The following is a 25,380-nucleotide window of genomic DNA, read 5'->3' on the forward strand; positions in this document are numbered from 1 at the left end:
TTCATAAATAAAAATCAATAGGAATTAAAGTGATAAAAATAATTAATTGTATAAAATATAATCTATATGTCGCACGGAAAACCACTCATCCCTATCCCAAAGAGATGATAGGTTATCATAGCAATAAACATGAGCTCTTTCCAACTCTGAAACATTTTTATCTAATTTTTTTTTATTCTAACTATACCATGAGTTTTAGTCAGTATCGGATACCCGTCCCATTTAAGGTGGAGTATAATAGGAGTTTTCATCATTGGCCTCAGTACAACACGAAATCTCTATTAAATGGAGAAGGAAAAGGATCGTACTAACGGAAAATGGACGTCCGTCGAAGGTTTGCACGCTTCAATGTACAACTCCGGTGTAGGAATCCCATCTCTCTCGTTGTCCCGTACATGGTTCAAGCTTAAAGGTCGGCGTACGGTGCGAGCTACGCGCATAGACGAAGCAGCGGGCCTTCGGGCCTCTCCGTGGCAAGCGATGGATCTCGGCTTGCTCCCTCAACCGTACTCAACCCTCCACTTGTGATCCAAGGATGCCCTTTCTCATGTTAAATACGTATTAATGCCGAGGAGGAAGAATTTGTAATAATTATTTCTAATTAAATAAGACATATTAGCAGAAACAAATAGGAAAAGGAAGGCAGCTTTTCTTCTGCCAAGGTTTAGATCATCAATGTAATCGACCAAAAACTTCCGCAATAATTCATGAAGGGAAGAAATAAATCAAAGAATGAGTTTAAAAATCCCCAAATCCAAAACGAGAAAACAAATCTTCTGCGGTTAACAACAACAAATCGTCTAACAGAAAACAAAACGATCAAGATGATGGGCGGAGTGAGATCAAAGTTGAGACGAAGGGTCTGTTGGTGCTTACTGAGGACTTGCTCGGCGGAGAACCTTCTCGAGACGTCCCTGCAGAGCATCCGCCGCAGCAGGTCCTTGGCTGCCGGCGATACCGAGCGGAAAACCCTCGATGGGAACCTCAGGTTGGCCCTGGCCACCAACTCGAAGGTCTCCGCCGCCGTATCCCCGTAGAACGGCGGCGCTCCACCGGAAAGCATCATGTACATCACCACCCCAGCGCTCCATACGTCCACCTTCTCCCCGTACTCCCGCCCCATCACAACCTCCGGCGCCACGTACCACGGGGTCCCAACCAGCCCCCTCATCGGCGCCCGTCCCCCATCCGCCCCCAGGAAGCACTCCGCCGACCCGAAGTCGGCCAGCTTGAGCTGCCCCAGCGCGTCGAAGAGAACGTTGTCCGGCTTCACGTCCCGATGCGCCACCCCCCGCAGGTGACACGCCGCCACGGCCTCCGCCAGCGCTTGCACTACTGCCGCCGCCTCCGGCTCCGGGAACGGCGCTCCCCCGCGAGCGGCGATCCGGTCGTAGAGATCCGGGCCCTCGAGAAGCTCCACCACCAGGTGAACCCAGTCGTCGTCCTCGTACGCGTCGTGAATCTGCGCTGCGTGGGGGTTCCCTGAAGCGGCCAGGCGATGGACCTTCGCCTCCCGCGCCGCGCACTCGCGATCGACGGCGTCCGCCAGGACCCGCTTCTCGACCGACTTTACGGCGAACTCCTCCCCGGTCGCCTCCGATCGGCACCGCCTCACCACCCCGAACCGCCCCCGCCCGATCTCCACGCCGATCTGGTAGCCCCTCCTCACCAATGCCTCGCTCATGCCTCTCCAATCCGATCTCCACACTATAGAATCACGCCTTCTCTTCTACCTCCCGTCCGTCTCCTGCGACTCTTCAGTCCACCGTTGCTCGGTATACTTATAGTCTAAGACGAATCCGAATCGGAGAAGGAATATGCCCTGGCATTTGACCACGTGGACGGTCGATTCCATCGGATCCCTATAATCGGACGGACGACGGACGGCCAAAGAACCCTCCACTCTATTAACTTCGAGCCGATGTCACTCTCACCCACAATTACCAAACTATCCCAGGAGACAAAGCAACGGCTTAACTAATGGACATATATAATGTAGCGTGATTAGTTTGGTCTGTTAGGAAAATCCTCCGACGTGTCATGTCGTTTTGCGTATACTTTTGAACCATCAGTTCGTGAATCAGGACCGTCCGATTCGATTTTGAGTGAACTTGCACCGTCCGATCGGTAATTCACCAACAATTAGCGGAAATAACGTGAAATGACTTGCGCGTTCCAATAAGTTATCGTGGTCGCGGCCATGATAAGCCGTTGTAAATTTGACGGCGAGGGAGCACGTGGCCCCACGTGGTTGGAGGAATAGGACGGCGCGCTCGGAGAATCCGCGAGGAAGTTGGACCAGTTTAAAACGTGTCCTTTACTTTTCTGTCTTTTTTTTTTTATTCCTCTGTGTTCTTTGTTTTTATTTTTTTATAGGTCGACATCAAAGACCGAGCGAAAATTCTCTGCTTTGACTCTCTAGACGATCGATAGCATGTCTCTTTGATACCTTGGAGATTCTATGTAAGATGTCAATGCTAGAATTAAACCTCCAATTCGAATCGAACTCGTGTAAGAGTTGAAAGCTAACCAAGGGGGCAGTTAGAATTATGAACCATGAGAACAAGGGCAGATGCATCTTCTTCCACTGCCCAGATTGCATGCATGGGCAAAGTCATTTCACCGTATCTTGCTACAGCATCCGCCATTTGAGCGGCTGAATCAAGATTCAATCCCTCGACGAGCACCGCCGCCCACTTCCGATCTCGTCGTAGTCCCTCCCTACCGCTCCGATCCCATCTCCACAGTCGAGAATCACGCACTCTCTTCTCCCTCTTCAGCCACTCGAGTCCATCGGCTCTCGGCTTGCCTAAGAACTGCGAATCGGGGGCGGAACGATTCTACTTTGTCCGGTCCACTCGTAACCCCACGCGGGTTAAATGATCGGCTAAAAGGCTCGTGTGGGACCGGACCCACACCTTTAATGTCCGGTGCTCGACGAACCGGCACCGTCGGATCGGATCAATCACGATAATGAATGCACGGAAACAGACAGAGATGAGATGAAACCTATGGATATGTTTTCTATTTGTTCAAAAGATTACGTTTTATCACATCATAAAGGTCGTATCTTATCTACGAGTTTAAACTTTTAGATGAAATGACATTAATTAAGGTTTAAGAGGTTAAATATTTGATAATCCCAAGATTAATCACGGAGGTCAGCGCGTCGTGGGGGTGTCCTGCAGCTGCAAGGCGGTGGCGCAATGGCGGCCGTTGGTTTCCGAGATCTAATCGGATTCTATATACGAACTACGCCCATATCCGAAATCTAATCCGATATCCGATCCCCTCGGGCATACGTCTCCCCATATATACGTACTATCTACGCACATCAGAACCGACTCTCCTCCGCCGTGACTCCGGCAGACGCCGCGGAGGGGGGCGAACGCGCGAAAAATCATGGAGAGACGAGGCCCCATCAGTCAGTTTCCGGCCGGCTTCCACTTCGTGCCCACCGACGGTGAACTCATCGGCCACTATCTCCGGGCCAAACTCGACGGCGAGGACTTGCAGTACAAAGCATTCAATGACGTAAAACTCTACGACTACCATCCTGCAGACCTCGTGGGTACGTGCGTCGTATACACCCATGTATTTCTGGAGTTGTATTCGTATCTGTAGCGAGTATTGTTCTATTGCCAGAAAAATACGAAGATTATGGAGAAGGGAGGTGGTTCTTCTTCACGTCCAGAGAGCGCAAGTACCCCAATGGAATTCGTCCGAACCGTACCACCTGCGACGGCGATGGATACTGGAAAGCCACAGGCACCGAGAAAATCATCTACTATAATCGAAAGCCTGTTGGAATCCGAAGGTCCCTCGTCTTCTACACTGGGAAGGCTGGCAATGGCCAAAAGACTGATTGGATCATGCAGGAGTACACCACCAAGTCCACCTCTAACAAGCCGCATCGTAATTCCGACGGCTCTCACCAGCCGCATCGTAATTCCGACGGCTCTATGCAGGTATCGATAATTTTTAAGATTTGCTTTCGACTTGATTGATCCATGATAAATGGGTGCAATGATATTTGGTGATTTTGTAGTTGGATCCGTGGGTTTTATGCTCCATTCAAAAGAAGCGAGGAGCGGATAAGAGGAAGAGAAGTGATTTGGATAGTGGTGGACGCAGCAGAAGCAGCAGCCCTCCGCCTTCGAAGATTTCTAGAACAGGCGGAGGCGGAGGCGGCGGCGGCGGCAGCGTTCCCAACGAAGAAGGGCTGAGTTATATGTTGGCTTCGACCGGTTGTCAAGTTGGAGTTCATCAGGGTGGGTGGGATGATCCCCCGAGCATCTGCAACAATCAATTCGACCATGAAAACAACGCACCGCTGTATGCTTTGCCCTTGGGGATGCAAGACTATCGTCGGTCTGCAACGGCTCGTCAAATGCTTTCGGCGGACTTCTCATCAGAAGCGGCGAGCTCATCATTGCAATTCTATTCAGCCGAGGCCATGAACTCAGGTAAGCAAGTGTACCCAATGGAAGCGGCGAACTCATCACTGCGATTCTTTTCAGCCGAAGGCATGAACTCAGGACTGCAAGTCTGTGCATCAGAAGAGACCAACTCATCGCTGCGATCCTATTCAGCAAAAGCCATGAACTCACGAGAGCAACTCTATCCATCAGAAGCGACCAACTCATCGCTGCGATTCTATTCAGCAGAAGCCATCAACTCCGCACAGCAAGTCTATCCATCAGAAGCGACGAACTCATCGATGCAATTCTATTCAGCAGAAGCAATGAATTCTGCACAGCAAGTCCACCCGACGATGAGATCAGAACAGAAATTCTACGCACCGGCGATCTCGGCCCAACAGTTCTTCCTACCACCACCGCCGATGAACTCAGCGCAGCAAGTCTATCCGTCATTCCCGCCGATGAACTCGGCGGAGCAACTCTATTCGTCATTAATGCCGGTGAACTCAGCAGAGCAAGTCTACTATTCAGGAACGTCGATGAACTCGGCGGAGCAAGTCTATCCGTCATTAATGCCGGTGAACTCAGCAGAGCAAGTCTACTATTCGGGAACGTCGATGAACTCGGCGGAGCAAGTCTATCCGTCATTAATGCCGGTGAACTCAGCAGAGCAAGTCTACTATTCAGGAACGTCGATGAACTCGGCAGAGCAGGTCTATCCGTCATTAATGCCGGTGAACTCAGCAGAGCAAGTCTACTATTCAGGAACGTCGATGAACTCGGCAGAGCAGGTCTATCCGTCATTACCGGCGATGACCTCCGGAGAGCAAGTCTACTCGTCATTACCGGCGATGACCTCCGCAGAGCAAGTGTACCCTTCGGGAACGTCGATGAACTCGGCAGAGCAGGTCTATCCGTCATTACCGGCGATGACCTCCGGAGAGCAAGTCTACTCGTCATTACCGGCGATGACCTCCGCAGAGCAAGTGTACCCTTCGGGAACGCCGATGAACTCCGCAGAGCATGTGTACCAATCAGCAACGCTGACGAACTCGGCACAGCAGGTCCTACCATTGGTCCACACGTCAGTGAACGACAACCAACTATCGGTCCACTCGTCGGTGCAAAACAATCCATCAGAATCAGCGTACTCGCAGGTAGAGCAGAACCCGCCGAACTCGGCGTTGCAAGGCAACTCATCAGAACTCACAAATACAGACTCGCCGTTAGAACTACTTGACTTTTCAGATTTGCTTATCCAAGACGAAAACTTATTTGGCCGTCTACACTTGGAATTATGTGATGATCAACCACAGTTCCCTAATCTCTCTGAACAAGACGGAGGCTCGCTACAAGCACTTCCTGGTCATGGCGGCTCTGGTCTTCCTCCTCCTACCTCAGACATGCCTCCAAATAATGATAGTAAGTTTCAAACAGGTCATCGTCATCTCTCTAAACAAGACGGAGTCTCGCAACAAGCTCTTCCCGGTCATGTCGGCACTGGTCTTCCTCCTACCTCAGACATGCCTCCATATTATGATAGTAAGCTTCAAGCAGCTCGTCAACATCATGCACAGTATAATCCACAAATAAGAACACTGGTAAAGTTGATTTAGTTAGTCTTTAGCATGAGTTCGACTAGTGTAGATACAACATATACAGTGTAGCATCAGCATGTATGGTCATATACAATGTAGTATCATCATATCTCTACATTATATATTAAACAAAATTCATATTTTTACAGTGTGTCAATCAGCATCTACTAGTGTAGATCAGGTATTTTGTTTCATATACAGTGTAGTATTTTGTGCAAATAATACATCTTGGGATGAACAGTATCTGTTGTCACCTTGCAAATCTTTACTACCTTCAAATTTAGATGACAACTATTTATGATTGATTTTATCTGTTTTTAGTTATAGTGAGGATACAATGAAAAGAAATACCACTACCAACTCATCTATCTTTGTCGATTCTGCAGTAGCTATTTACAGTCCTACAAAAATCCAATCTCTCATCTCTTTACTTTGATTCAAGATAACAAGTTCCTGTTAAGAGAAACAATCATATCTTTTATATGTTGCATTTGGATCATGAGATTCTTAAAGAAGTTTACTATTGATAATCCTCATTTTAATATTAAAATATATAATTTTACTATTTAGTGTATTATTCTCTTCATCTTTTCATCTCAAACACATTAATATATTTTTTTTATCATCTAAAAAATTATATTTAATTATCAACGTTAGAAGCATCCGATTGTCTACGTATATATGTATATTTATGATCTACTTGTATCTTTTCACCCCCAAGAAAGCACGAAGTGGATTAAGGTAGCTTAAACTAAACAATTAGTCAAACAAGTCTAATTTGGTTGGCTCCATTTGTACACGTACACATCCTTCAAATCCTACTCTGGCAGTTCTTTGTTGGCTGCGATGATTGACGACTGGTAATTTGAGATGGGAATAGACAAGGTTGACATCAACGTCTTGAATCCATTCATCGTATGGACCATCATAATTCATATCGATAGCTATGTTTGGTGCATTCGTGTACTTCGTAGAACAAACGATATCACATTGAGCATCAAAGAGGAAATTGGAATATCACAACTTTTAATTAAAGGTTTTCCTTTACTTTTTCTTTTGTTTTGCTCATCTCAATGCTCTCTCTCTCTCTTTTTTTTGGTCTTTGTTTTCCATCAAACTTATCATACTAATGTGACGATGGATTAATGAAGTCGGTAGGATTACTTTTATGTTAAGATCAACTTATTTTAAATCAATTAAACATGTGAAATTTAGCACCCAAAAAAGTAGATAATGTAGATTATATATATATATATATATATATATATATATATATATATATATATATATATATATATATATATATATATATATATATATATATATATATTAGTTTGAATGAATATTATCATAATTAGTTTTTCATCAATCAATCAGTAGAACAAAGATGTTGAAATTTTAATAACATTAACATCCTTCAAAAAAATAATATATATTTCTATAAATTGGCAGTTTCTGTATTTTTTTCCCTTTTAATTTAAGTTTTTCATGAAAGTATTAAAGCGTGATTTAGTAGTTATCTTAAATTATATTATTTTCTATATATAAGTCACTAGAAATCATAGTTTCATAATTAAAAATGACTAATCTGAAATTTTGGAACTGTACTAATATCTAAAGTGATATAAACATATGGAGTGTTATATGTATTAAATTCTAAAGGAACAATTATGATGTTATAAAAATATATGTATAAAGGTGAAGTAAAAGGAAAAAAGATTCTTAGCACTACAAGATCTAATGGTTTTTTTTCTAGTGTTGGAAGATACATGGTCACAAAGTCAAGTGCACGAGCACGGATGACCAATCAACTAATAAAGCTAAATCAAGGTGATTAAAATTTTTTTAATTTTACCCCAATTTTTTATATATATTCTCATAAATATAATATAATAATCTATGTTAAACATGACGCATATCTCTCATCATCATCAGCTCATCATAAGTTACCATATGTTAGTGTTCATGTATCACCTCGTATTTTATCTATGGTTACATCTCTACTGATTCTTCTTCGTATATAAATTCTAAAAGGGATGAGAAAAAATAGAGAAATATTCCTAAAAAATATATATGAGATTTGTTTGGAAGTTTAGATTAATTCAATATATCTACAGTTTATTATCACATCATTAGGAATTTAATTTTTTTTTCTATAAGGAAGAAGTATCAAATCATGTTTTTTTTTTCTTAAAAAATATTATTATTATTATTATTCATCTGAAATATTCCACTGACAACATAGTGATCAATGAATGCTTCATTCAGGTGAAAAGAAAAGAAGAAAAATATATATGCAAAGAGATTTATGCTCGAATTAAAGTATAAATATAAGTATGATATCATATCATATATTCAAATAAATTGCATTGACAACAATGAATATATTTGATTCACCAACGTGAAGAACGGTGCAAGCGAGTGAGAGAATATAGTATGTTTCCGACAACAAAGATCCGACACATTGACTTGCTTATTTCGTGGGGAGATGTGCTCCCACCACTGTCGAGAAGAGCCAACGCAGTAGTCTTCACGCACCTCCCCTTCGTTCCAAAAGTCAGTCGACAGACGATGTGAACGCGTCTGCAGCCTCTCTGGCAAAGCGGACGAGAGCTTATCCATGTCGTCGTCATTCTGATGGCTTAATCCCCACGTGGCTCAACGCATCACGTCACGTTTGTGTTGACCGCAGCGTTTGACTGCATCGCCTTGGGTTTCTGCTGCTCGAGGGGGTCAGACAGTGGAATGGGTGTTTACTAATAGACACTTTAAGTTGCAGTTGCTAACAGTGACACCATTTATTATTTTTACGACTCTGATTAGGTTCAAATCATTCGGATGATTAGATATCTATTTTTTCAGTATATTATATATATATTTAAAATACTTTGGATGGTAATAAGATTTTTCTCTCAAAAATCGAGAGAAAAAGCTCTTCGAAAATATATAAGAGTTTCGGACTGATTTTGATTAACTGAAGAGATTATTATTCTTTATTATATATATATATATAATGAAAAATCAGGTGTTTTCCATAAGTGTAGATTAGGGTTACAAAATCATGTAATTAATTTTATGTCGTATTTTTTGGTTTATTTCTTAATTATTGATCTAAGAATTTCTTCTTTTTTGGTAGCCCTTTTCCCTGTATGTCCTCATCCTTTCATTCTTTGTTCACGTTTGTACCTTTTCAATCTTGTCGAAATCAAACCGGATGAGTCTTTTGCAATCATTTTGGATGAGTACGCACGCCACCCTAAAATCCCCAAAAGGTGGTCAGATATCACTGCTGTCTATCTCTGAGAAGAGACATTCTCCATCATCACTAACCAGTCAACAATATAAGGCTTCTTCACATTTCTCCATCCACTCATCCCATTCGATTACTTCAATTAAATTTCTGTGATTTTGTTATATATTTCTATTGAAGATATTTCTAACAAAAGATTTTAGAGATCCATTATGTAAATATTTGTATCTAAAATAGATAATTTTTTATGAGCTTATGTGCTTTCACAGAAAATAATAAAAAATAAAAAAACTGACTTATCAAGTTTATACATCATATCGCTTTCATAAGACGCATTAACTAAAAGAAAATTCAACAAGATGCACTAAAACAGCACCTCACTATCCGACTCGGTGACTTGATCTCATCCGGCTCACCTACACACCATTAATGAGTGTGGGTGGGATTGGGTCGAATTCCTAGACCAGCATAATAGCATGACAAGACATTGACTGCCTCGGCCAATATCAACAGTGTAGAGTAACAGAGACGACATTCTCAGCTGAACCAAGTCTTCGGGTGCGACTACTTCCAGGAAGGTGCAGAAGTGGCATTACTCTTTTCAAGTCGGCATTGTGATTCCACGTATAAATGCTCCTGCGAAGCCTTTGAAAGTGGGCGTGTGTGTGTGTGAGAAAGAAAGAGAGAGAGAGAGAGAGGATAGGAGAGGAGGAGAAACAGGAAAGGAAGAGTGAGAAGAGGTGAATCTACCCAGCATGGTGAGATCTCCTTGCTGTGAGAAGATGGGTCTCAAGAAGGGGCCATGGACAACGGAGGAAGACCAGATCTTGGTAGCTTACATCAAGAGGTACGGCCATGCCAATTGGCGAGCGCTGCCCAGACAAGCTGGTGAGCAAATGATTCTCCTCGAGATTTATCATTCTTGGCTTGCTTTTGAGGAAATGATCGAGTCCTGACCATGGCGGCTTCTCCGCGGCGATGCTTCTTCTCAGGGCTTTTGAGGTGCGGGAAGAGTTGCAGACTCCGGTGGATGAACTACCTGCGGCCGGACATCAAACGAGGAAACCTCACCAAGGAAGAGGAGGAGACCATCATCAGATTGCATGAGAGGCTTGGGAACAGGTACGACACCTCCATCTCCAAAAGCAAACACGAATTCTGATTCGGACGTGCGAGTCTCTGATACGGTAGTTTTCTTCTTGTCGACAGGTGGTCCGCCATTGCTGCCAGGCTACCAGGGAGAACAGACAATGAGATCAAGAACGTGTGGCACACCCACTTGAAGAAGCTCGCCGGCCCCAACATGGCTTCCAAGGAATCACAGAGGAAGACGCCAGATCGTTCCATGGTGAAGAAGAAGAAGAAGGTATCCCTGGACACGGTTCGCGATACTGCAAGGCTTGTGTCGGTGTCACCAGAACAGTCAGACAGCGACTTCTCGTCCTGTGCCACTGATTCATCAACGGCATCAGCAGAGATCGGTGACAGTACTGTGGGCGTCAAAGAGGAAAGCTGTCCCGCGGAAGACTTGCAAGAGATCGATGAGAGGTTTTGGCTGGAGACGCTGTCGGTGGACGACTCCGCAGCGTCCATGGACATCACGAGCCTAGAAATCCCTCCTCCTCCTCCTCCTCCTGCAGTCACTGACCACTTCAACTTGCTCACCTCATCCAACGGTGACGACATGGATTTTTGGATGGAGGTCTTCATGAGATCTGGAGATTTGCAGGAACTGTCACAGATCTAATACAAACATGGTCCTTTAAGAATTCTTTTATAGAATATTTTTGTGGCCTTGAGTCGATCCATTCAAGATACAAGTACCACACCATCAAGCTTCAATTGTGGAAGACAGAGAGAGGACAAAGCAAAGCTTGATCCTTCGGTTCCAAGGTGGATGACAGCTTACTCTAACCATGTCAAGCATGATTTGATCAAGTAAAAACAGATTATTCGTGACATTTTTAATTACCACTTGCTGACTCATGCGTTAGCTATGGTGATAGTTTATTGGTTTCACTAAAAAAAAAAAGCTTCGAAGACCAAGTCTTGCAGAAGATTACCACCGGGCTTTCATTGAAATCCTGTAACCTGGTCACGGATGTGTGATTTCAGCCACATTTAAATAAGCATAAACTAAATCCACTACCGGCAACTTTCTCTCTCTCTCTCTCTCTCTCTCTATATATATATATATATATATATATATATATATATTGGTTTGGATTCCGAATGTGCTGCAACCCGGGAGATAGTTTACAGACGTCGTCAACAAAATGTGACCAATTCATTGATATCTAATTATTATTTTGTCTGAGAGTGGCATTCCACCATATCTATCCATAATAGGATTGGAAATAACTTATTTGCCCTTCAACAAATTCAGATGATTTGCATGAAGAAATTAACCATCAAAATTCATCTTAAAATTTTAAACTAATCATTATTAATATTAGTTAGTTCTGATTTAAAAGTTATAATATTGTAATGTTCGTAACATCATAAAGAGTTTTAGAAAGTATTCATGCAACTTAGAATTGCAAATACTCGATGGAGACATATGGTCATATACACATACTCTCAGACTCACAAATACATATGAATTCAAAATAAATAAGAAAGTCACTTTTGAGGTGTATATATATATACATGCAATTTTGCCCCCTTTTTTATTCAAGATATATTCAGACAAATAAATCTTAACCTGGATTACTTTCCCCGTGACTTGCTACGGTGTACAAGACAATAAATCTTAACCTCAAATAGCAGCATTTTTACCGATTCCTACTCAAAACATCAGTCGCCTTCCATATCCGAGAAACGAACAATTTAAAAATAATCGACAACAACAGTAACATTTTCCCTTAATGTATTTATTTTCTTGCTCTTATATTTTGCTCTTCCAATATCAATCTCAGAAACCCCATCTTCTTCGGGAACTGAGCTTATTGACCTTAACTGGTACATGAACATCTATTCTCATGTAGAATCTAACGTATTAAAAAGTCCAAATGCTACAAGATATGAAGTTGAAATCCAAATCTACTCCCCAAATATGTAAAACAACATCTATTGTAGATATTTGGTAAGAGGCAGCCGACCTGGACTTCCCTAAATTGAATTTGTCACGGTGTCCTTTAATATACGGCCTCAATTTTCTCTCTCTAAAAATATTTGCAATTATCAACTTCAGCAGTTTTCATCTAACGAAACAAACAAAATAAATACATAACACTAGAACTATGATGACCTATCCAGAAAGCCAGCGTTTGAAGTTTACACTACCAAAGAACAAATTAAAAATGAATGAACAACTACATAAAAAAAAAATGAAATGTCTAAGTAATGCAAGACTACAGGTCATAGAAGATCTCAAAGTTGCCCTACATTATTTTTATATACCATAAGCATTTCATTAAAAAGAAACTACAATCATAAAGAAAAAATATTAAGTCAAGAAAAACCTAATGCATCTTTTAGTGAAACATGCAAGCAAAGCATCTCGTTGTTGCATACCTCAGAGTGCTCAAGTCCTGCTGGAAGCAGTATTAGATAACACATAAGACAAAACATGTATTCTTGCCTTGGGACAACAACAGGCCTATCATTGTCTACAACATCTACATTATTCGAAGCTGAATGTTACAGCAAAAACTGTGTCAAAACAGCCAACTGTCATGAAAGCAAAAGTAAATTTATTCAAAACCTCCAAGAGCGTTTTTCATGGGCGGCAACAGAGTCAACCCACAAGTAAATGTGAGGAAAATTTTAAGACAAGCATGAATATGCAAGAGCCTTCTCCTCAGACAATTCCTCAGCAGTTGCATCCAATTTCTTCCTTGAGAATTCATCAATAGAAAGTCCTGATATGATGGAACCAGATACATAATGGCCAATCATTTCTATTCTTTCATAGTATATTATTTTACAGCAAATTCTTCAAAATGACAAATAAAAGCTTTCTAGAGAAATATGTTATATACTTAATTAACTGGTTACGAAATTAAAATATGACTGGAATATAACATACCTAAAGAAACTTGAATCCAGGGACTAATAGCAATGAACTTAAATACTATACTACTAAACTACAGGTCACAACTTTTTATATCTTTTTTTTTTAAATTTTGCCTAGTATATTTAAATCATACTTGTTTTCATTTAAATAGTATACAACAAGCAATATCAAAAGTTTATGCCTTGAGAGGTGCACTACCTCTTTTTTTTCTTTTTCCTACCTGCCTTGGAAGTCACAGGACAATCTACCATCGTCAACCCACTTAAGTAGCCCTGCCAACTCACTCACTGCCGGATCGAAGTGATTGGCAAAAGTATTTGGTAGTCATTCCTTTCTATCCCTTCCGGTACATCTTTCTTCCAATTGAGTTATTCCAGATTACTTTTGAAGAGGCATAAACAATCCACGGTCCAACTCTTAGTCCCTCCCAGTTTTTTTTATCCATTCACTTCTTTTTGTGTGAATTCCATTTTGAATTTATGCTACAGTTATGGCCGGACTTCTACACCTCAAACTTTTGCCACCTTAACATAGTACTAGATCATTTTGCATCAACTCCAAAAATAATATGAAGAAAAATTCAAACATTTTTATGTTAAAAAATCCTAAAACTATTAACTTATATTACATGAGCAACTAGTAGTAATGGCAACACACTGACACTTCTAGAAATTAAAAGGCATAGGCCCTTCCACAGGATCAGGGATTCAGATTCAGGGTACATCACTGATTATTTTAATGCAAGTACTATCATGCTTGCTGTAAGCATACTAATCCAAGTTAATGTTGTGGACTTATATTATCTTAAATAGCATCACAAAAGTATGTTGAGCTCTACCCCATATAAAAAGAAAAAAACAAGTACAAATATCCATGTAAATTTTGGCATCTACATATTGCATATCTTACGGCAAGTAGGAAACATGGAATGTGACTTGTCAAGAAGATTAAGTTAAATGGTTCTTGCAGTGCTCATTATAATTAATTGGTATGATTCATCTTGAAGAGTAAGTTGAATGACACATGCATTGCTCATTTCAATTTATCAGTCATTCTCTCACTCTAAGAGCAAAAAGGCATCACTATATTCAACCAATCAATCATGCATTTGAATATAAAAATGCCATATAAAACATCCTCAGAAGTTACACACCTTGGACGATTGTCCACTCGCCAGCATTGCATGTGACAGGAAAAGAATAAATCAGCCCAGCCGGTACATTGTATGAACCATCAGAGTAGACACCCATGGAAACCCATGTTCCCTGTTGCGAAGATAGGAAAGAATCAGGATACACTTTACCCAAATAGCATTAAGTTCTAAAAAAAACACTACAGAAAATAACCTCAGGGGTCCCGAGAACCCAATCACGTATGTGATCACAAGCAGAACTGGCAGCAGATAAAGCACTAGAAAGCTTTCGTGCTTTAATGATTGCAGCACCACGTTGTTGAACAGTTGTAATAAATTCTCCCTTGAGCCTGCGCCAATAAGATGCAGTGATGATTATCTAGTCTAATTTTAAAAGTTTTGAGATGATTTATAATCCAGATCTGAAAAAAGTAAATTTGAAAAATGTTATCATACCAGTCATCATCAGAAACAAGCTGACGAACAGGCTTTTCTCCACTTGGTGTTTTAACAGTTGCATGACTTACATCAGGATACTGAGTAGAAGAATGATTTCCCCAGATGATGACGTTCTTCACATCACTGACTTGAACATTTAGTCGCTCAGAAATCTGACCCAGTGCCCTGTTGTGATCTAGCCTTGTCAAACAAGTGATGTTTTTTGCAGGGATGGAAGGAGCAAACTCTTTCAGTATAAGAGCATTAGTGTTTGCTGGATTTGCCACAACCAGCACCTACAAGGCAAGAGATGAAGGATTCAAGCAGGAAAAAAAAAACATCAAGCACTGGTATGCTATTGATAGGAAATACACATACATTTCAAGTAAACCTGAAAGCATTTTTGTTGAATCTTACAAACAGATTGCAAATGCAATTACTCAAAATAATACCTTGCAGTTCGGAGCAGCATATGCCTCTAAGGCTGAAGCTTGAGATTTATAGATGGAAACATTTTTTGACATCACATCCTTTCTCTCCATTCCTTCCTTCCGTGGGAACCCACCAACCATAACAGCTATGTTGACTCCAGTGCAAGCCTCCACAGCATCAGTTGTGGCCACGACACCTAATTTATTATTGTAAGAGTGGTTAATTAGAAAAACAAGATAAGAATAAGGACATATATGGATTGGATAATATCCAACATGAAAGGAAAATAATACCCTTAAGAAGAGGAAATGCTGCATCAACCAGCTCCATCCTAACTCCATTTAGAGCTTCTGCAGCAGGTGGAATGTCAAGCATGTGCAAGATAACAGGTTGGTCTGGGCCAAGCATCACACCCCGAGCAATCATTGGCACGAGTGCATATCCAATTTGTCCTGCAACCATAAAGTATATGAGTAAATTTAAGTTTTTTACAACTAATTAAGTAACAGGAAATGATTGAAAAAATCAATTTCATATGAAACAAAGGTATGTAACACTTATCTACTTCAATGAAGACAATTTTTTTTTCTTTTTTTGACTTGTGAACAGACTTTGGTGGAACTAAAGACATTTTTTTCAGCATTTGGGTGATAATTAGCAAAAGCTATCATAAGAAGATTCTAGAATGTTACATAAGAAACATATCTTTTTCTTAATGCTTACCTCAGAACAAGCCTCAAGTAGTTCTACTTTCAAGATTCAGTACATCTCCTTGTTGTCTTTGGCAGAAACAGAAACATTAATTACTATAACTAAATTACTGTCACTCCACAACAAGACCTAATTGTACTAAATGTAGAAACTAAGTGATGTCCAGACTAACTCTGACAATTCACAGAATATAAGAGGAATCAATGGCTGAAAAAAACTCCAAGTTCTATCACTAAGATCTAAAAAGAATAATGATTATCTGAGAATAGAGTTAATTCAACTAAATGATGCACGCATATGATAATGAACAATGAACACGATGGAAATAACAAAAGTTCCAATAAAACAACTCTCATAAACATGCAAAAACATTTTGATCTTCCAAACGGCCTTCATGCTACTACTTATACCATTAATCAATCAAAGGTAACATAACACTAACATAGATAAAATGATATCTGGATGTCAGCTATTCAATAATAACACAAAAAAAAATCCCCAAGACATACCGAAATACATCGTCTTAATGCCTTGTTGTAAAAACTATTGCACTAATGAATGCACTAAACCCCATAATTAAGCCTTCATTAGAATTTTCAGATTACTTTCTCAAAAAGACAAAGGTGGCCCGAACTGATAAAGACCCACAATAACATGCAGAATGCAACTTTCTTAAGAGACTGTTGAATGATCCTTTTTTATACCTCATGATATCAAAGTTTAAAAGAAAAACAATGAATGCATTATTTTATGGTGGATCTTTCATGAACACAATCTAAAGTAATCATTAAAGCTTTCTTAATCTATTATGGTTTCACTTTATCTAAGACCACATGCAGATAATATGGACCAAATACAATCAAGCATATTACAAACCAGAAAAGATGAGGACCATTTGAAGATGGACAAATAACAGAAGTGTCACCATGAAAAGACTATGATTAAAAATTAAATAAATCACAGTAATACAAAAGCTGAAAGTTCTCTCACACAAATAATCAACTCTCTCATGTAAATACCTGTCTTAACAACCTTTGCTAGCTTTTGAGAAGCCAGCTTAGGCAGGTTAAGTCACTCGAGCAAAGACAAATAGAATTGATGGATTACCAAAAATTGGGCAAAGAAACCTGTCTTAATAACGTTTGAAGTAAAAACCTGTCTTAACAACCTTTGATAGCTTTTGAGGAGCCAGCTTAGGCAGGTCAAGTCACTCGAGCAAAGACAAATAGGATTCTATAGTGCGTGAAGATAGTAAACCAAAAAGACTGTCTATATAAACAACGTTTTTGAAAAATTGATGGATAACATATTCATGTAGACAAATAACCACATATTAGCCAAAAGAATACACGACTGATATATTTCTTGCTGGCAAGAGAGTACATGATTATTCGGAACAAGGACAAAATCAAGCACATCTTTTCTTTCTTCTTCTCGAGATGTGTTCACACATAAATGATTTAGAACGTTGCAATGACATAGTATTCAATTATTGGGTAGTGCTTTTGGATGTTACCAAAATGAACAAGTATTTCAAAGTAAAAAAAAAGGACTTTCCGATAAGTTCAACTGAAAAATCAATCCCACCCCGAATAAACAATCAGAAAATAAGCGAACAACAAACACCAAAAGAAAGTGAAAGGAGCCCCAAATCACCGTTAGACAGCTCCTGATCTTCCTCCGGAAAAAAAATCCAAAAAGTCGAAATCAAAGAGACCCGACTTAGCAATTAGCATATCAAATTGTTAGATCAATAACGAGAAAGAAAAAATCGATCTAAGACCGTGAGGGGTTCAAAGTGACCAAAACGAAAGCACCCACAGCCAAGTGATTCAGAAAATCAAAGAAGAAGGCAGCTGCACAGGCTACGTCGATTCCGATCCGACATCCGGAAGCCTAAAACCAATCGGATCTGAGATCTATGACCGATTAAACCAAACAACCCCCGATCACGAAGTAGAATAGATCAAAGGATGATAGCAGCCAAAGAAGAACCGAGATCTATACCTGCAGCTCCCGTAACAAGAACTCGAACGGTATCTTTCGCCATTGAGACGCCGAGAAGATGCCAACCAAGCAACACAGGCGATAACCTAAAAAAGAGGGCTAATGGAGAGTGAGGCTGCGCTTGGAAGATAGTAAAGGAGTGAGGATAGGGTACCTATAAAGGCGAAAAGAACCTGGCAATGGACGGACGGACGGATGGAGAGATCGTTTGCTGGACGGTTGCTTGCGCCTGGGACTTTCATAATGGACGGATTAGATTCCATCTACTGACAGAGGGCCAGCGATGGACGGTGGATAAAGCGTTTCTTTACGCCAACAAATCACCAATAAACAAATAAAAAGCTTTAATTCAACAATAAAAGCACAAAAGAAGGAAAAAGTATAACGATCACCCAAACAACCAAAGTGACCGTCTTAATCACTAATGACGCTTTAATATAACCATAACTTATTATTTTCGAATTATGATCATATAGTTCTTACAACCGATCGTAATGGACATCAATTAAACTTGGCATGCTTTTACTAATCCGTACTCCTACTCGTGTTTACCACGTCTTTATAATTGAGTTTAAAATGGGAAACTATAAGTGGGTCTACTGCGCTCTCCAATAACAAGGCAGGTAGGTATATGAGTAATTAATGAACAGAAAGAAAAGCTTGTTTAATTATATAAATTGGATAATATTTATAATAATATTAATCCGCGCACTAAGTTTATCAGTCATTATTACAACATGAACCCCATGTTAATTTTCCAACTACCAATGTGTCTTTTTCCATACTAAACACTCGTGGATCTCGTCTTGCACCACTAAAGATGAAGTGTTAATATATATATATATATATAAGTTTATAACGAGACAAACAAAGACCCAATAGGTTTCGGACTGGGCTCGTTTCTCGCTGTATATATATATAAGTCGCTTTACCTTTCCTCGTCTTCCTTATTGACGTCCCAGTGAGCATCGGCGGGCATCGACAGCGAAATAGCGGCGAAAGGCTTTGGTAAGTCATCATCCCTCCTCTCCTTCCTCTTCCTTCCTCCGCCACTCATGCACATGCCTTACCCTTATTTTGCTCACGCCCTAACCCTAACCTTATACCTGTCTCTTATTTTTGGACCTGGATCAAATCATTATACCTTTTCCTGATGTGCTTCCATTTCTTTAGCATGATTGTTTGGTTTAATTCCAAAGACGTTTGTTTGATCTTGTAATTTACAGGTTTGATTCGTGAACCCCTTTAAAGCGGAACAAAGCAGAGTGCGCGCGCCCTTCATGGCGACGGCTTCAGGTATATTTCCATCTCTTGTTCGTCTTGGATTCTTATGGCCTAGTCCCCCAACTTTGAGCTCTGTGGGGATCAGGTTTAGTTGTGGTGTTTCTTGATTGGAAGTGTGCGGTGACTAGGGATTATATGGTTTAAGTTATGGCTCTTTTTTATAATGGTTTGGCCTGTAATTAGGGTTTTGCCTTTGTGAAACTCTGCATCTAGAATTTGTAATTTGTATCACCTGAAAAGAATTATAGTTCTCTGTGTGCTATTGACATAATTAAGTGATTTAATCATGGAACTTTGTTATTCTTAGATATAAACTTTGTGCTTCCCCTTTCCCTTCACCGAAAAGTTACCCCCACTTTTTAGTTGGGGTGTTGCTGTGGTTTCCAGTTTCTGTTTGGCTGTGAGTTTGATGGTTCTGGCTAATGATTATGGACCAAATTTGTTAAATTTTTAGCATATTATTATGCACAAAAGATTGTCATTCTGTAACAGAAGGGGGTATTGGCAACTTTATGTCATTGTGTGATTTCTGCCATGCTGCTCGGTCGACCATGTCGCTGGCATGGGTCAGATCAACTGGCATGGACCGAAAAGTGGCCTAGCTAGTATCTCGTCGGGCCTATGCTGACACATACCAATCATCATGACAATCGTATGGTACATAATGCATGGGCCGGATCAATCAGCATGGACCAGTTAGTGGTAAGCTATTTGGTAGATCATCCAACCTTTGCTGACATGTTGGTAATCACGAAATTTGATATTCTGTGAACCATCTATTTGCAGAAGTTTGATGGAATTGTATCTATCTCCTGTGTAAATGTTTTATTAATGTAGTTGCTTTGATACATTTTGATCTCTTTACTGCAGCATCATTCAAATCACGAGAAGACCATAGGAAGCAACTTGAATTGGAGGAAGCACGTAAGGCTGGGCTTGCTCCAGCTGAGGTTGATGAAGATGGAAAGGAGATCAATCCACATATTCCTCAATATATGTCGTCAGCTCCTTGGTATCTTAATGCTGAGAGGCCTGTAAGTTTCTTCATGAAAATTCATTGTGCTTCTCACTTAATATCTTCTTTCTTAGGAAATTAGTAACCTGTGCCCATTCTTTTCCAATAGAGCTTGAAGCATCAGAGGAAATGGAAGTCGGATCCAAATTACTCCAAATCATGGTATGATAGAGGTGCAAAAATTTATCAGGCTGATCGATACAGAAAAGGTGCATGTGAAAAGTAAGTTCATTATCTTTAGCTTATGTTATTGGCACTTTAAGTAGCACAAGTCGTTGCACTATAAACTATTATACTTTTCCTAAAGTCCTGGTTTTTTGTTGTTGAATCAAAGAATTATGATCCTATACTGTTGATACTCTTGATTTAACAAGAGGTTCTTATAATTTATTCGAAATTGTTATGCCATACATTGTTTTGTAACTGCTTGATGTTTGATAAATTCTCTTCAATGTTGTAGTTGTGGGGCAATGACACACGACAAAAAGTCCTGCATGGACAGGCCTAGAAAACTGGGAGCCAAGTGGACAAACATGCATATAGCTCCCGATGAGAAGATTGAGTCATTTGAACTTGATTATGATGGAAAACGTGACCGTTGGAATGGTTATGATGCTTCCACTTATTCTCGTGTAATTGAGCAGTATGAGGCTAGAGATGAAGCCAGGCGGAAGTATTTGAAAGAGGAACAGTTGAAGAAACTAGAGGAGAAGAACAACAAAAAGGCTGATGAGGATGGTGGTAGCGATGACGACGACGACGATGATTATCTGAAAGTTGACGAGGCTAAGGTTGACGAGAGCAAACAGATGGACTTTGCAAAGGTGGAGAAACGTGTGCGTACCACTGGGGGTGGAAGCACTGGAACTGTCAGGTAATTTGATATGAAAACACAGGAACTTTGTGAGCTTTGCAATTAAACATTTGCTGCCACTGGATTTACTAGGACTTGTATGCATAAATGTAAGTCGTTTGTTCTTTCAGGAACTTGCGTATTAGAGAGGATACTGCAAAGTACCTTTTGAACCTAGATGTGAATTCGGCCTATTATGACCCGAAAACCCGTTCTATGCGTGAAGATCCTATACCTGACAGTGATCCAAATGAGAAGTTCTATGAAGTGAGTTTGCATTGTCTTTCTGAAACATATGTCAAGTTTCTTCCATCTTTCTGCTTTACAATAAATAGCTTATTTTTTTATGATTTGCCATATAGGGTGATAACCAAAACAGACTTAGCGGACAAGCACTGGAGTTCAAACAGCTTAACATCCATGCCTGGGAAGCTTTTGAGAAGGGACAGGATATCCACATGCAAGCTGCCCCTTCTCAAGCAGAACTACTCTTTAAGAATTATAAGGTTATCAAGGACAAGTTGAAAAACAACACAAAGGATACCATCATGGAGAAATATGGAAATGCAGCATCTGAAGAAGCATTACCTAGAGAACTTCTTCTTGGACAAAGTGAGAGAGAGGTTGAGTATGATCGTGCTGGTCGAATAATAAGAGGCCAGGTACGATATCTTGACAGGAGATCTTTTTGTTGTCTTATTTGATTACTTTTAGAAGTCAGTAATGCTTTGTTATCCTTAGAAGTCAGTAATGCATTGATATCCTATAATTCCTATTATAGATATTCAGCAATAGTTATGTTACATAGAGACTTTTTCTCTGCATAATATTTGGTCATATTCTGCCATTGATTGAATTTGGTTTCCTCAGCATCTTATAACAAGATTTTTTTGGCTAATTAGATCATTAGGTAGTTTTCGGTCTTATTCTGCTATTATTTGAATTTGGCTTCCTCTGCATCTTATAACAATATTTCTCTCACTAATTAGAGTATAAATGTTGGTTACTTGTAGGAGACCTCCCTTCCCAGAAGCAAATATGAAGAAGATGTCTATATCAATAACCACACCACAGTTTGGGGATCATGGTGGAGGGATCACCATTGGGGCTACAAATGCTGTAAACAAACCATCCGCAATAGCTACTGCACAGGCTCAGCAGGAATTGAAGCTGCTGAAGCTGCAACAGAGCTTTTGAAGGCAAATATGGCTCGTAAAGAAGATGCAGAAGGTCAATATGATAGAAATTTTCATTCTTTCCATAACCAATTTAAAAATAAGATCATTCTTCTTTTTTGACATTGTCTTCAAGGTCATGACAATCTCATTGGCATTTTCCTGCTAAACATGCCAATTTGAAGAATTCTTCGAATTCATGTTCATTTCCAAGTAGCATAAATCTATAGAGTTTAAGACAAAGGGAGAGAGGGAAGAGAGGCATCAAATGCCTGCTTGGTTCAGAGCAGCTGGACTGTCATTCATAGTGATGGCAGTGAGAGAGAGAGGATGAAAGTCAAAATCAGAGACTAGAGACTTCATGGTCTGATTTGGTATACAAGGCATTGGGGTTTGATTTTGTTGGTTCATTTTGACAGCCCTCTTAGTGCTGAGCCGACTTCGATTGTCGTGGAGGTTTTTGGCCAACCTAAGCCTCGTTTAATTTTCTGTATAATGGGTTGGTTTGGACTGGCTTACTGGACTCCTACCTTTCAGAGAGCTGCAGTTTTCTATAATTACCCCATGACATTGTTTGTAACTACTAAATTCAATGCGAAGAAGTACCAAGTGAACTGACTGCTTAAGATTTTTCTTGAAGTACATGACCAGACAAGCTTAATACATTTTACGACTGAAGTTATCTCAGTCTGGCAGGCCGTTTCATATTAGTTCCATGTTTTCATTTGATAGCGATCGGTTTCTACTTTGTTGCATGCTGTTTGGTTCTCATCTTCCTTTCTTTTTCCTCCTTTCTTTTTAGGTGTGTCATCGATAATCTTCTATATCACCTTCAATTTTCTCATATAAAATGTTGGTGTCCTGGTAAATGGGAGAAGAAAAGAGAAAAATGAAAAGGTGTTCATGTTCAACATCAGTGCTCATCTTTATGTTCCGTTTGACTTAAAAAATCTTGAACTGAACTAACTAGAGCTCACTTGTTCAGTTTAGGTTTTTTATGCTCAATTTAGGTAGTTGCTTTATACAAGTTTCTTTTAGGTTATTAGCTTCTTTGATGTAAATTACTGTATCATCGAGAAATTCCATGGTATGTAGGAGTATCAATATTATAACTACTATCGATACCATCCCCTTTTTCGTATCTTCATGAAAGTGTGACAATCTTTCTTCGATGCAAGGATCCATGATTATTGGAGCTCAGTTTCTTTTTGAATGTATGAAAAATATGGTTTTGGGCCTCTAAGGTTTTTCCTAGTTTATTTTAGTTCTTCATTTATATTTATTTATGACATTGAATATGCTAATATATGCATTTTGCAGATAAGCCTGTACAGCATGAAGAAAAGCAGCTTGCCACTTGGGGAACTGAGGTCCCTGATGATCTTGTTCTGGATAAAAAGTTGCTGGCAGAAGCACTGAAGAAGGTAGATTAGTGGCTCTTACTTTTGTTTACTCGTGTGCTTTTTGTTAATTCATTGATGCTAAAACTAACTTTCTGTTTGTACAGGAGGATGAACGAAAGAAGGAAGAGAGGGATGAAAGAAAGAGAAAATACAATGTCAAATGGGATGATGAGGTACTTAATTCACAAATCAATTCTTAATTGATGCGCTAAAATATGTTTTCAGAATCACAAGATCCTAAAGCTTCATAGGAACCTGAACCAATAAAAATAAATGAAAAATGAATACCAACTGACTACACTGAGTTATATGGTAAATTGTGGTCGCTGGCTAGACTAGTAGTAGATGATGGTACATACCCGTCCGGCTAATATTGTTGAACATTAACGCCATGGCAAGCGGAAGCAATTCCCAAAACAGATTATAATGTGTGATCTTTTTATTCGTAGGTGAAGTTTTGCTGCAAACACATGATCGGAAGGAAATCCTTTAATTATGACAATATTGTTGATTTATGTGGGGAGGTGGATGGGAAGTCTAATTCTCTTATGATTTTATGTCCATGCAGGTTACCGTGGAAGATATGGAGGCCTATCGAATGAAGAAGATCCATCATGATGACCCAATGAAAGATTTCCTCCACTAATTATAATATTATTATTATCCTATAGGGTCCTCCTGTGTGTATATATACTGAGATTGTTGGACTAGTTGCGATTGGGTTGACTAGGAGTCCCCTGGCATGACTTGTATGGCTGGATGTTTTACCAACCGTTGAAATGACAGATATATTTCATCTCTTTTTTTTTAGTTAATTAAACCTATATAAAAATGATTCGGTTTGTAATCCTAAATTAAATTTTTTTCGTGCCAGCTGTGTGTGTAGGCCTAAAATTGGACCGGATGGGGAACATGACCGCTAACTGGTTTGACTGCCGAACCGATTTCCCGGTTCGATCAGGTGTCATCAATCAGCACGATATCATAAATCTATTTATTTTTTTTTTAATTTTAAAAAATAAAAGGTAAATTATTATTAAAAATAAAAAAATAATGGTTGTTACCAAAGTGAGTTTGAACTGATTGATTGGTTTGAGTGGTGTTGGATTTCCAATCAATGTAGTCTTTTCTTTCCATAGGAAGATTTGGGAACAAAATAAAAGATGTAAAATATAATATCATTTTCTAGTGTCATGGTATGATTTCTGTGCTAATCCACCACCATGGCAAGCTTGTCGCTAATGACGTTGAATGCTTTGTCGTGGAGTCAAAAAATGGTAGTTTGTCGTCTCAGTAAATATAAGAAGAAAATGTACTATAAACTTATTTCAGTAATAAAATAATTAATTATGGTAAGATTACTTCTTGAAGAAAGAGTCTCTTCTACTGTTCCTTTCTGATGACACTTACAAACTCTCCTTAACCTACTATCTTTATCCATGTTGGAATTCAGATAAAATTGTGACTCAAAATATGTAACGTCAAACTCAATAATAGGCAACTATTTATATATTATGTATCCTAACACTCTTGCTGGCTATATAACACGGTAGACATAGAAACGACAACGCGTACATCTTTTGAGATGTATTACGTGACACCAAGAATGTCTCAGGTTGAATTGATTCGTTCATTGATGATTG

General features: G+C 39.6%; 4 protein-coding genes across 4 annotated transcripts; 2 read left to right on the top strand and 2 right to left on the bottom strand.

The window, feature by feature from the left end:
• Window positions 1–318: 318 nt before the first annotated feature.
• Window positions 319–1,735, bottom strand: LOC135672582 (phosphoenolpyruvate carboxylase kinase 2-like). Its single transcript, XM_065181076.1, has 2 exons — window positions 877–1,735; window positions 319–540 (listed from the first exon to the last, which is right to left on the bottom strand). Exons 1-2 carry the CDS (start codon window positions 1,682–1,684, stop codon window positions 431–433), a joined length of 918 nt encoding a protein of 305 aa, XP_065037148.1. The 5' UTR covers window positions 1,685–1,735; the 3' UTR covers window positions 319–430.
• An 8,095-nt stretch (window positions 1,736–9,830) lies between these two features.
• LOC135672583 (transcription factor MYB30-like) lies at window positions 9,831–11,237 on the top strand. The gene is made up of 3 exons (XM_065181078.1): window positions 9,831–10,157; window positions 10,262–10,391; window positions 10,479–11,237. Exons 1-3 carry the CDS (start codon window positions 10,025–10,027, stop codon window positions 11,014–11,016), a joined length of 801 nt encoding a protein of 266 aa, XP_065037150.1. The 5' UTR covers window positions 9,831–10,024; the 3' UTR covers window positions 11,017–11,237.
• Window positions 11,238–12,829: 1,592 nt separating this feature from the next.
• On the bottom strand, window positions 12,830–18,163 carry LOC103983038 (malate dehydrogenase). The gene is made up of 7 exons (XM_009400174.3): window positions 18,008–18,163; window positions 15,583–15,741; window positions 15,310–15,485; window positions 14,876–15,153; window positions 14,634–14,769; window positions 14,441–14,552; window positions 12,830–13,132 (listed from the first exon to the last, which is right to left on the bottom strand). The coding sequence occupies exons 1-7, from the start codon at window positions 18,048–18,050 to the stop codon at window positions 13,038–13,040; spliced, it is 999 nt and encodes a 332-aa protein (XP_009398449.2). The 5' UTR covers window positions 18,051–18,163; the 3' UTR covers window positions 12,830–13,037.
• A 722-nt stretch (window positions 18,164–18,885) lies between these two features.
• On the top strand, window positions 18,886–24,547 carry LOC135663023 (pre-mRNA-splicing factor SLU7-like). Its single transcript, XM_065176747.1, has 11 exons — window positions 18,886–19,015; window positions 19,234–19,303; window positions 20,162–20,325; window positions 20,416–20,528; window positions 20,767–21,180; window positions 21,291–21,426; window positions 21,522–21,821; window positions 22,173–22,389; window positions 23,655–23,758; window positions 23,842–23,910; window positions 24,306–24,547. Exons 2-11 carry the CDS (start codon window positions 19,288–19,290, stop codon window positions 24,381–24,383), a joined length of 1,611 nt encoding a protein of 536 aa, XP_065032819.1. The 5' UTR covers window positions 18,886–19,015; window positions 19,234–19,287; the 3' UTR covers window positions 24,384–24,547.
• Window positions 24,548–25,380: the final 833 nt, after the last annotated feature.

Source organism: Musa acuminata, chromosome BXJ1-4, assembly GCF_036884655.1.
Source record: "Musa acuminata AAA Group cultivar baxijiao chromosome BXJ1-4, Cavendish_Baxijiao_AAA, whole genome shotgun sequence".
Classification (NCBI taxonomy): Eukaryota; Viridiplantae; Streptophyta; class Magnoliopsida; order Zingiberales; family Musaceae; genus Musa; species Musa acuminata.

Excerpts from the sequence above, each read along its gene's own strand:
- LOC135672582 (XM_065181076.1), bottom strand. The coding sequence starts at position 1,684 with ATGAGCGAGGCATTGGTGAGGAGGGGCTACCAGATCGGCGTGGAGATC. Across the intron at positions 541-876 it reads CTCCGCCGAGCAAGTCCTCA|GGCATCCTTGGATCACAAGT; the intron begins GTAAGCACCAAC and ends AACATGAGAAAG.
- LOC135663023 (XM_065176747.1), top strand. Across the intron at positions 21,427-21,521 it reads CAAATGAGAAGTTCTATGAA|GGTGATAACCAAAACAGACT; the intron begins GTGAGTTTGCAT and ends TTTGCCATATAG. Across the intron at positions 23,759-23,841 it reads TGGCAGAAGCACTGAAGAAG|GAGGATGAACGAAAGAAGGA; the intron begins GTAGATTAGTGG and ends CTGTTTGTACAG.
- LOC103983038 (XM_009400174.3), bottom strand. The coding sequence starts at position 18,050 with ATGGCGAAAGATACCGTTCGAGTTCTTGTTACGGGAGCTGCAG. Across the intron at positions 15,486-15,582 it reads AGCATTTCCTCTTCTTAAGG|GTGTCGTGGCCACAACTGAT; the intron begins GTATTATTTTCC and ends ATAATAAATTAG. Across the intron at positions 13,133-14,440 it reads CGAGTGGACAATCGTCCAAG|GACTTTCTATTGATGAATTC; the intron begins GTGTGTAACTTC and ends CCATCATATCAG.
- LOC135672583 (XM_065181078.1), top strand. The coding sequence starts at position 10,025 with ATGGTGAGATCTCCTTGCTGTGAGAAGATGGGTCTCAAGAAGGGGCCA. Across the intron at positions 10,158-10,261 it reads AGCGCTGCCCAGACAAGCTG|GGCTTTTGAGGTGCGGGAAG; the intron begins GTGAGCAAATGA and ends GCTTCTTCTCAG. Across the intron at positions 10,392-10,478 it reads CATGAGAGGCTTGGGAACAG|GTGGTCCGCCATTGCTGCCA; the intron begins GTACGACACCTC and ends TCTTGTCGACAG.